This window comes from Cetorhinus maximus, chromosome 14 (genome assembly GCF_964194155.1).
Source record: "Cetorhinus maximus chromosome 14, sCetMax3.hap1.1, whole genome shotgun sequence".
NCBI classification, from domain to species: domain Eukaryota; kingdom Metazoa; phylum Chordata; class Chondrichthyes; order Lamniformes; family Cetorhinidae; genus Cetorhinus; species Cetorhinus maximus.
The window spans coordinates 97,751,578-97,763,984 of NC_135892.1; the positions used below are offsets into that span (position 1 = coordinate 97,751,578).

Below are 12,407 nucleotides of genomic sequence, written 5' to 3' on the forward strand. Positions count from 1 at the left end.
CTCCCTCAGTCCATACAAACACCTCTGCTGCGTCTTTCAGCGTGGATCGAGGGGATGCAAAACTCCAGACTACCAATTCCCAGGCCCGGCCTCTCTCCGCTGAACCGTTAGAAGCCACCCCACCCCCTTCAACCATAACGGGAGAGGAGTTGCGAGCAACTGCGCATGCGGGGTGCTCCCGAAACACAAGACGGGACCGAGCACGCCGGGAGTTGTAGTTTGTCGATGATGTCACTTCCCACTATGGGCGGGAAGAAATGCCCAACCCGGTGGACTACAACCCCCGGGATGCCATGCGAGAGCTACGCTCTTCCCCTCCCTTCCCCCCCCATCCCTGTGGTTACGCAGTTGCGGGTGGAGGGACATAAAGCACTGATGAAGTGGACGGTGCAAAGTGGTGTGAAGAAAACTTCAGCAACTCGGCGGAAAAGAGTGAGTGCTTGTCAAATCAGAACCCAATTGCTGCTATTAAAAGGGAATAGGATAAAATTTTGATGTTTGGGGAAAAAACTCATTCGACATCAATGAATCAATCAATCGTAATGCTGCTCATTGATGGGCAAAGTTCTGGTGTGAAGACAATTGGATCCAGTTTTCCTTCCTAGTTATTGCAAATGTTGTCTGTGTATTCCTGACTTTTTGTAAATACCACGATTGTGAAATGAACGTGAGTGTTGTACTATCTCACGCTCTCGACTTTTATGCAATCGAATTTGTTTTTTTTAACTGAACCACATACGACGCGGATGTTTCAACCAATGTCCGTCTGTTGTGGCTTTTCCGTTCTTAACTAAGTGACATGTTGAGAAAGGTGCAGAGCCCCTGCTTGGTGAGCATCTTCAGCACATCTTCCTGTAGTTTATTATAATCTGGGATAACGCGGACAATTGAATTCTAAGAGAGGGAATGCGGTTCTCCTTTTTAAAACATCTAATACTCCCATAACTCGATTTGATATGGAAGAGTTCATTAGACTTTGTCCTTCTTTGGACCAAGTTAAACGCTACTCTGATCCTGGTTAGATTTGCTGCTTCTAGTGGCGTGACGAGATTGACCGATATGGGAAATCCCTAGGGAATAACGGAATCCTCCCATTGGTAAATAGTTGGAAGTGGGCGTCTCTGGTTACCTTTCGCCCCATTTTAAAAATAATTTTAGATCACTTACTGATCATTGCGTGTTCAAGTGAAATTTGATCGTATATTCTTCTTTTCTAACATTTCTTAAAGCTTTGCACACAAGTTTATTTATCGTGTCGGTAGGAAAGTACAGCCCCTCGTACATACAAACTATGCAACTTTCGTCTCTAAACGTATTCGCCAAAGGTGATAACATTGCCTGTGAATAATGTAGCCATATGATTCCATATCATTATAGACTTGAACATGAAATCTAAAAAAGGCCTTAATATAAATACTATTGCAAAGAAAAGTCATATTGTTCTTGACCCAGTTGTGGTACAGCCCCTGGTAAATATGCAGGTCTGGCTGTCAACTTTTATCTTTCAAGTGGAGTTGTATGCTCCTTGACTCAATATTTAAGTTAACGGAGGACAATATATCTGTAGACCAGATTAAATTGATTCTGTTTTGGAAACAAAAAAAAAACTAACCTTTGGGATACACGTATGTATCTCCGTCACTAAAGCTCGCAACGCAAATATACTCAACCTACTTGCAGATGTGAGTACAGCTGGCATTATTGACAGTAGTTTAATATTTTGATGAACCCGACTGTACCATAAACTATTTGTAGAGGGTTTATGGGATATCTTCATCCCAATACTTAAAATTTTCTTCCGAACGTTATTGTTGTTTGGACCTAATGAAATTGTTAATGATTATTGACAGTGTATCTCTGTAAAGAAGCTCGAGAAATCCAAAAGAAGTTCAGAGTAGGGATATACTCAAATGCTCACCTTTTCTTTCCACAGGCGATGTCCGACCTATGTATTTCTAGCATTTTCTAGTTGTTTCAGATTTTCAGCATATGAGGCTTTTGCCATATCAATAAAGAATATTCCTGAAAATATGCTTGCATTTTAGCAGTCTTGAAAGTAACCCACAAGAGCAGTAAGAGATGAATCTTCCCAAAGTTGCAGTATTAAATAGGGGTATAAAGAGTGAGAATTGTTTAATCTGAAAATCCACTAACATTGAAGCATGTGATTTACTGTATAGGCAGCAAACAACAAGTTAAGGTTCCCTGATCGGAATATATTTGCATGCTTCTGAAACACCCTTGTGAATTAAACGCACTAGGGTGGTGTTAAGAATTGACATCAGCTATATCAATGATGCAGTTATGTATTTTATGCATTTCGAGTTTATATAAAGTGGTTCACATTGATGCAAAAACAGCAGTCTAACTCGGGAATCAGATCACGACCAAATGCATTAAAAATCCTACCTACGGCCCCCCCCCCCCCTCCCCCGCCCCGACTTGTCTGACAGTACTTCAGATTTCTGTAAATTGCAGTTTAATGCCAGTCAAAATGAAGAGCCCTGTTCTTGCTGCCTCTTGGCGCTGATCCCATTGCAGGATAACAAGGATCTGCCAAGGGAGCATCACACAGTAATCTGACCAGTTTTAATCACAAAATGATGATCAAATTATTTTTTGAAAACTGGCACAACCAGTAGGCTTTTTTGTGACTTGTGCAGTAATTTTGATGCCTTTCCTCACCATCACTGTTGATGAGAGGTAAATTGGTCCTTCTGCTGTAATGAATATGTGACATTTGTTCGTATAGTTGTCTATACTCACATTTGACGTGTGGTTTATAGAGGAAATGTATAGTTAATTATTGTACAATAACAACACTAGCCGATGATTTTTCAGTGTGCATTGCAAACATAATTTCTTAAATTCTATTTTCTTGTTATTTTTTATACCAACACCAAAATTAGAGCACTTGGTAACTTTGACCCAGTTTTGTAGAATGGTAGAAAGTATAGCTCCGATAAAAGTAACTGGCCACATTGCATGTGTGCCGACATTAACTGTTTAACTCAAACTATCCAGTCTGATTTCCTTGATCCTATTTCATATCCTCTTCAAGTGGTTACAATTGGTCTTTATCAAGGTCCAATACTTCTTTATAAGTGCACTTTTAAAAATATATGGCATTACCTTGTACACGTCTTCGGATTGTGTGGTAACTGCGCCGCTTGTGGTAACTATTAATACTGAAGGTATGTGACAGGGAACATCCAATGTATGAACTTCTAAATGCACAATGTATTATGTGATGAAGGCTTGTTTGGTAGTAGGATCACCTCAAAGGCGCTTTATAAGTCATGTGATCCAAGGACATCCACCGATGGATACATATGGGTCGAAATCCGCAAGTTGAGGCGCAAACTGGAGATCGCACCATCGCATGCTGTTCGTCAAAATACAGGTTAAAAGTAACATCACAGCTCCAGTATATTGTGCAGCGGATGTAGTAGTAGTAACCTCCACTTGCTTACTAGCAAACGCTGTTATGGATCTTCAGTTGAAAGCAGCTGTTTTTGTGTCAGGCGCTCTGGGGACCCCTGTGCCTTGGTAACTATTATTATTTCTCTGTCGATTGGTGTCTATTTGGCGATAAGTGCCTCCGGTGAACCTCGCGACAGCCTCTTCGGGTGAAACGAATTCTAAAGAAACACCGAAAATGTTCAAAAAGGAGAGGAGTGTAACCCAATGATAATTGATGTGAATGGAGATGAGCGGATATTAGAGATTTGGGAGACCATCCGGTCCCGTTGAGAACCCTTCACCTAAGTAGTACAATTTGTTCCCCTGCCGCTCTTTATCACTACATCTGCCTGTTTACCGGGAAATGGAAATAGAGAGATCTGTCACAATGGAAAAGTAAGGGATTATAGCCTTAAAGCGCAAAACCTGCAACTTTAAAACCATTAAGTGGAAAACTCTTTCTCTCTTGTGCTAACAAGAAAACATGACAATTGTCCCCACTGGATGATTGCATGCACCCTAAATATTTGCACATCCTCGGGCCGGCGGGGGGGGGGGGGGGTCTGTTGTTGATATTTTATTGCCAACGTGCACATTAATAAAACATCATCTTTTCATCGAGCCTCCCCCCCTCCTCTTTTGCAGAGTATTTCCGGTGACGGATTGAGCGTCTGGCGACGGCGGATTGAAACTACAGAGCAGAGAGAGAGAAGGCGAGAGGAGAAAAGCAGAGAGGGGGGGCAATGAGTGGGACTTCAACAGGCTGCTGCTGAACAAACTTCTCAGCAAATGCTAGCCCGCTAGCCTGCAAATCCCTTTATTCCTGTCTGAATAGACAGACGCGCGAAGGTTTTTTTTTTGGACAATTCTTTTTTTTTTGTTTGCATTATTTTTATTCTGGAAGGCTGGAAGTTTCGAAGTTCAAATTTATCGCCCAGGGAGCCAGATGTCAGCCAACAGCAGCAACTCGTCTCCTCCCGTGTCGCAGAGATTGTTGCCGCCGGTGTTGCCGCTGCCCGCCTCGTCGCCGACCCCATCGCTGTCCTCGCCCGCCCCCGGGCTCTCTGGCCGCCTTTCCAACGGCAGCCTCAGCGCCCCGAGTCCCACCAATTCCCGGGGATCCTTCAACGGCGTCTCCTTCCTCCTGCAGATCGGCCTCACTCGGGAACCGGTTACTATCGAGGCACAGGACATCTCCCTCTCCGCCGTCAAAGACCTCGTCTGCTCTATCGTGGACCAAAAGGTACAGTAATTCTATTATATAAAAAAATAACGGTCCAACATTTATCTCTTAAACTAGCAAGAAGTTTTGCTTTGGAAGGGGAGGGTGTTCAGAGGTCTATCAAATCCTGGAGGTGGTGGTGGGGGGGGGGGGCGACTATAAAAAATTATGCTGCCAAAGTTCCTTAAAAGTTTCAATTCTGAATTATGAAATCTGCTTGAATCATGTTGAAACGACTCATAGATCTAACGGTTCTTTTTATATGGTTATAACGCAAGAGAAGCGACCTGTCAGGGCATGGTTGCAAAGTTCTCTTCGGTAGTTTCCTGATCAGCTTCACAACAATGTGGCGTGCCCCTCCCCAAAATTTGGTAGCAGCGACCTGTTGTACAAAAGGTTCATAATGGTTGCAGTCAGCCACAGGAGCTGAAATCATGTGGCTTAAATCACTAGAAATAATAACTAGGCAATTCATCTGATGTCAGAGGCAAACTACATTGTTATTGTGTGTTTATGTTTATATCTTGGTTCTTAACTTAGCCAATTAGTAAACCAATACAAGTGGTTACTACATTTTATATTGCTAATTTATAACTGGTCTGCAATACTCATTAATCTTGCACATGCTAAGTTTTTCCATATTTGTATAAAATAGTGCACTTTACTTTTGGCTATTTTAATATGGTTTTGGAGGACTAAGACAGATATAGACTTTTGTTTGAAGCAGTGTGGTGGTCTTTACATTTTGGACTCTTGAATTCTGTGCAGGCTGGCAACTGCACAACAATCTCTTACAAACTAACTTTTTTGCTGGGTCAACTGCTTCAACAAGTATGCATAAAATGCTGGTTATTATATAATTGATTACAGTGAGTACAGAGAATCTATTGTAGTAATTCTTCGATCATACAGTTAGTGGCACAACATCCTTGAGAAATTAAAACAGTCTTTTACTGGAATATTTTAAATTCAGAATATTAACTGCATTAGTGCAAAGTTATGCAAATCAGTCTGGCACTCAATTCCTTTTGAAGTATAGTTAAAGTATATAAAGTTATATATAATTGGCACATCTGTACATGTATTTGTTTTATAACTTTGTTTTAAAAATATACCTGCAGTATTTATCTGTTGTGTGTGAAAACATCAGTCATTAAAGTATGAGTTAATAATTAAAACAATATTAAGCCCCTTGCATTTGGATTTTAGGAGGTACTCATTCTCTGCACTCTGTATTTTTTGGTATGTTTAATTTTGTCATCAATGGTCTCTTCAAGTGGGGTAAATGGTTACATTTAATTCCAGTTTGTTGAATGAAAGCTTGGTTTGTTGACTTTTTCTAAGTATATAGTGGTGCATTGTGCTAATTTTTTTAAGGTCATGGACATTTTGTGTGGTGGTGGCATGGTTGGGAGTATTTTACACAGAATTAAATGAAATCAACAGGGGGAAAGAAAAGGCCATTGGGGCCAACTGGCTTTTGCCAGTCACTATACTCCAAGCAAGCTTCTTCCTGTTGTATCTTTTTATATCTCTCTGTACCCTGTTCCGTCGTGTATGCATCAAGACTCTCAACCTGCCCCAATTTTACTCTCACCTCACCCATTTATATTAATGGTAAAACCTACGTTCCACCTGATCTGTGAGTTTCTTGCTTCATGAGTTAGGTTAAAATTACCATCAACAATTCAATCTTTCGATCACACCATGTGGCAGCACATGTAAACCAATTTCTCCTAAATTTATTAATTGATCTTTTAGTAGCTACAATTTATTTTGCCTTGTTCTGGCTTTTCCCACAAGTGGATACAGTTTTTCCACGTTCATCCCATTTAATCCCTTCATAATTTAGAATCCCCTCTATTTTGATAAAATCCTTGTAAATCTTGCCTGCACTTTCTCCAGTGCTTCAATATACTCTTTTTTTTAACTTTTGTAGAATGGAGACCAGACCTTCACACACAATTCTAAGTGTGATCTAATCAAAGTTCTATATAAACTTAATATTCATCCCTGCTTTTCTGTTCATCAAGAAATGAACCCCAGTGCTTCGGTTGCATGCTTTATTACCATTCAACTTGTCGCTACTTTTAATGGCTACTTGTAGAGGCATTTATAATGTAATGGATTGACTACTTAGCTTGACTAGAAAATTCCAGTTTCTGTTGGGTGAAAATATAAGTAAAGGTTACTTGTTTTACTACCTTAGCATTCTAGAGAAACAAAATGTCATACTTCACCCACTTCTTTGGGTAGGCTGAATTAAGTTTCAGCCTGACTGGAAGTGTAAATTTCCCTATCATGGTCCTTCAGACATAATTCTCTGTTTCACCTACAGCTTCCTCAAAATTAAAATGCCTGTTATTTCAGTGATTGCAGAAAAGGTAGTCTTTAGCACAGACACCTACACACAAACATTATTTTAGTTGTGGAATCATTTCAGATATAGTTAAGGGTGGATTCACCAAATATAAAATTGTCTTTTCCAACAGGAGAACTCTAATACACAATTAACTCTGTTTACCACTTTTCATGTAAGTAAGGGGAGGCATGCTTGCTACAGCCTGGTACATGCTACATAAACCCGTGTGTAGGTGTAGGTAAAGGATACAAGTGTTGTGGAATACAATGCTTTTGTACTTTTTGTAATTTTATGCATCACCCTGAATCACTGGTTATAATATGCTGCTATAAGTTTCCTGCATCCTAAAATTTCCATCCGAAGAGTAATTCCCTACTTTGTGAATCTACCACTTCCGTTTTTCTGACCAACTGTCAATGATACCATCAGTTTTGTGAAAGGGAAATCATATCTGTCTACTTTGGAGTTCTTTGAGGATCAAGCAGGGTGGATAAAGGGGAACCTGTACATGTGGTGTACTTGGATTTCCAAAAGACATTCGATAAGATGTCACATCAAAGGTTACTCGACAAGATAAGAATTCATGGTGTAGGGGGTAACATGTTAGCATGGATAAGAGGATTGGCTAGCTAACAAGAAGCAGAGAGTAGGGATAAGTTTTCAGGCTGACAAAGTGTTGTTGAGTAACACAGGGATCAATGCTGGGGCCTCAACTACTTACAATCTATATCAGTGACTTGGATGAAGGGACCAAATGTACGGTAGCTAAATTTGCTTAGATAGGTAGATTTCAAATATTGTAAGTTGTCAAGAGACAGTAAGAGCTTACAAAAGGTTTAGATGGGCCAAGTAAGTGGGCAAAAATTTGCCGGATGGAGTGTGTTGTGGGAAAAATGTGAACTTATCGATTTTGGCAGGAAGAATAGAAAAACAACACATTATTTGAATGGAGAGAGACTGTAGAATTGTATGATACAAAGGGATCTGGGTATCCTGGTACATGAATCACAATAAGTTGGTATGCAGATGCAGCAAGTGATTAGGAAGGCAAATGGAATGTTAGCCTTTATTCAAAGGGAAATGGAATATACAAGTAGGGAAATATTGCTGCAGTTGTACAGTTTTGATCTCCTTACTTAGGATAGAATTGCAAGAGAAGCAATTCAGAGAAAGCTCACTCGTCTGATTCCTGGAATGAGGGGATTATCCTATGTGGAAAGGTTGAACAGGTTTAACCTGTATCCAGTGGAGTTAGAAGAATGAGAGGTGACCTTATTGAAACATACAAGATCCTGAGGGGACTTGACAGGGTGGACACTGAGTATGTTTCCCCTTGTGGGAGAGTCTAGAACTAGAGAGCACAGTTTAAAAATTAGGGACCTTTCATTTAAGACTGAGATAAAGAGAAATCTGAGGTTTGTTAGTCTGAAATTCTCCTCAGAGCAGTGAAAGCTGGGTCATTGAATATATTCAAGGCTGAGTTAGATAGATTTTTGATCGACAAGTAAGTAAAGGGTTATGGGAGACGGACAGGAAAGTAGAGTTGAGGCCACAGAGCAGCCATGTTCTTCTCGAATGATGGAGGTGGCTCGAGGGACCGAATGACCCACTCCTAATTCTTGTATTTTTGTTTAGTTTGTGTGCATACTGCTGGTAAGATATGGCAGACTGTCCTAATTCATGTAAGGTTTGTGTAGCTAGAATGGAGAAGGCTTACTGCCATGACTCTGTTGGATTCTTACACAAGTTTGAGAGTTGAGAAGGGCAGATGCCAATCAAGCCTGCTTCTATCACTTAGTCCCAGAATTGAATTGTGCCCCTATCGTTTCTCACTAACTTAAATGTTTAGTATAGGGGTTCTCAACATTTTTTGCTTCTGAGGCGCAGCGTCCTGCATTATTAAAGAATTCCATGAATCCTCTAATGCAGCACAAGTAATTCTTGTGTGTATGAAAATTCATTTTTCAATCAAACATTTATTGTTTTTGTTTTACATACAGCTTGACTGATGTCCTCCAGGCGTTTCCCTTGGACTGAGATTTTTCTCTCTTCACATTCCAGCTGACAGAGACATCTCGTATAATTATCCTCCTAGTCACAAGTTCTTTGTATCATAGCAAGCATTTTTAAAAAATGCATGTATGAATATGGTACTGGATGCAATTCTAATTTCCAATGTTACAGTAGACAGTTACTCAATTGGGGGAAGATGGGGGTGATGGCGTTGAGGGGTGAGGAGTGAAATGACGTGCATAGGGTGCAATGAAGAAGAAACCAGGAGTGCGAAGAAAATGTTGACATAGAATTTTGTCAACTGATTTGATGCACATAATCTGGTCTATTATTACAACAATCTTTCTTTTTGCAGACCCCTTGAAACCTTCTTGAGAATCCCTGGTCCAGTAGACATAAAATTCATTCTTCTTAAATGCACAGAATCACAATGAAATAAACTTGTTAATTGCCTCTCTATTGAACTAGGTTGAAACTATTATTTCTTTTTGAAACTGGGTTTATTGTTTGCTTAAAGACAATAGCTGAAAACCAATGGAAGCCACAATTTTTAGAACCCTGTTATCAGTTGCAATCATATTCATGTTAGATGTGAGTTGCTGCATGATTGTTATTTTTGTATTGAGATTTTTTTATTTCATAACAGCACATTTGGTTCACTTCCCTCACAAGTCATTACCCATACTTTTCAAAGAAATAGAAGTATGAACAAGCTACTTTTGAGCATTGTTTTACTGAAAAATAAACTCATTCATGACATTAGTTCCTCTTTTGCCACATTGATGAAGCGACATCATGGGTGCCCATGAATGTTCTCGCCGAGGCCCTTACAAGCATCAACAATGCAGAGAAATAAGGAAAATGCCAGGTTCTTGTCCAGTCGTGCTCCAAAATGATTGAAATTCCTGACTGTAATGATGAAGTATGGCTATATTGGAGAGTTTGAGATTATTGATGACCACAGGTGGGAAAATAGTTGTCAATCTCACAGGCAGACTGAACAAACATGGTGTCATTAGCTCCAGGTTTGATGTAGGACTACATAATCCATTTATTCTTTGAACTTCAGGTTTGTACATTAAAGCTACCGATTGTCACTAAAGAGTGTAATAAAAGTGCTACTCATTAAGTAATTGTACAATTGTGCAAAATGATAAGCGGTGCAACTTTTTATTAGTCTGCTTCTTTAATGTGTTTTGAAATGATAAATATTGTCCTAATATTACACTTTTCAGTACATTACAGCCTGGTAATGTATTGCTGCCATGGTCTTCTGTAAATGTATTCATTTAAGTGACTCATCTGTTTGCAAAGAATGCCAGTGGGCCCAGCTGACCTTGAACAACACTCGCTGCCCCTTTGTAGAATTTTACAGTGCATAAGGAAGCCATCTAGTCCATTGTGCCTGTGCCAGCTCTCTTTAGGGTTATCCAGCTTGTCCCAATTTCCCATCTCTTTCCCAGATTTTTAATGTAATTTACAGCTTTGTACAGGTACTAAAGTAATAAACAAGGTTAATGGAGTTTTGGCTATTATTTCGAGGGTTGAGATGCAAAAGGGAAGAAGTTATGCTTCAGTTATACATATCCTTAGCCATATGGAGTACTGCATTTAGTCCTGGGCACCATAGCTCAGGAATGATGTACTAGTCTCGGAGACCGAGAATTATGATTGACATAAACTCTCACTAAATCCAGCACTTTTATTGAGAATTTTAGACAACGGTTTTATTTAAATCATACAGTTATCCCTCAGGTGGTCAATCTGAGATGACTGCAGGTTGCTTAGGAGTGATCTTGGACTGACATCTTCCTGTTTGGCTCATTGGGACTTGTCTTGTCGCTATGTCTTTCTTGGGCATTGCTATGTGGGCCTTTTTCAGCAGTTTACATACAGAACAGTTTTTGAAAGAGCTCATGCACAATCCTCTTTTTTGGATGTGAATTGGTTAGTTGGGTGCATGATCAGCTGTTGGTTTGTTAGCATATTCCTGAGTTGTCATCCATTGGCTTAGCCATACAAGGACTTATTCCTGTCCTGCTGTGATTACCTGTTTGGATTCAATCAGCCTCCACTGATTTCAACCTGCTGTGATTAACAGTTCTTTTCTATTCAAATTGTTCTATTCAATTCAGCAATAATCACTGCAATTAACAAGTATCGAAGTAATTAACAAGTATTTCACCGAGCCAGTTTCCACCTAACAAACTGCTCTGAACTTCTAGCCAGTCCGTTAACCCTTTCCTTACATTTTGGGGGTACAGTGAAGTGTTACCAAAAAGATACTGTGGCTTAAAGGGTTAAACTATGCAGCATGAATTCTGATGGTTTATTCTATGTTAACTGGCTTGTACTTCCTTGGGTTTATTGAACTTTAATTTGAATATTGATCTTATTGTGATATTTGATAATAAAGCAAGTATTTCCTCAAGTGGTGGAATTCAGAACAAAGGGGTACAATCTTAAAATTAGAACTGGTTCATTTTGGAGTGAAATTAGGAAGCACCACTTCACATAAAAATAGTGGAAATTTGTAATTCTCTACAAAGGCTGTGAATACCATGTCAATTCAAATTTTCAGGACTGAGATAAGAGTTTTATTAGATGAAGTTATCAAAGGGTATGGTGGGTAATTTGAATTAAGGGTTAGATTAGCCATTATGTAATTAAATGTCAAAATAGGTTTGAGGGGCTGAATGGCCTACTCTGATTCCAGGTTTTTTTTCCAAACCAAATCACGGAGCAATGCATTTAAAATGTTCACTTTAAGAGGAAGTGCCTTCCCACAGTCTTTGGTCAAAGTGGTCATTAAAGTGAGTTAATATAAAACCACAAAAGCTTTGTGACATCTGGATAATGTAGTTCACTCTTCTGAGCAGTAGATGTAAATATTGCCCTCAATAATATCATAAAAATGTTATGTTATTACTAATACTTAATACTCATTTATGCATTTCCACTGATTTAGTCTAAGTAAAAGGGACGGACGTACGGGGATAATTGTGTATTGGCAAGATGCATTGATCCTTGGGGTAGAAGTGCTGAGCATCATGTGGAAACTAGAATTTAACTCTCAAATTTATTGTTATTAAAAGTAACTAAACCTTGGTGGTAAAGTCATCACTTTCATTACATTGTTCACACACTTTAATTACAATGAATGTTTCTCATTCCATTGCTCAAATCAAGTGTTACCCAGTTAGACCACCTGGGCCACACAATATCATTTTTTTGAATGATGGTGTGTAAACTGTGCAGTTAGATCTCCGATCCTGTGATTTGGATTCTTGTGCTTGACACAAGTCAGCTTCCATAGGTGACGCTACACTCCCTATGACCTAATACACA

The 12,407-nt window shown here is 39.4% G+C and overlaps 1 protein-coding gene across 1 annotated transcript in view; it reads left to right on the forward strand.

The window, feature by feature from the left end:
- Positions 1-292: 292 nt before the first annotated feature.
- prkd3 (protein kinase D3) overlaps positions 293-12,407 on the forward strand; it is a 396,357-nt gene continuing 384,242 nt past the window's right edge. Inside the window, exons 1-2 of the mRNA XM_078557299.1 lie at positions 293-432; positions 4,108-4,705. Of these exons, the coding sequence (XP_078413425.1) occupies positions 4,409-4,705 (297 nt within the window). The 5' untranslated portion in view covers positions 293-432; positions 4,108-4,408. The remainder of the gene's footprint in view (positions 433-4,107; positions 4,706-12,407) is intronic.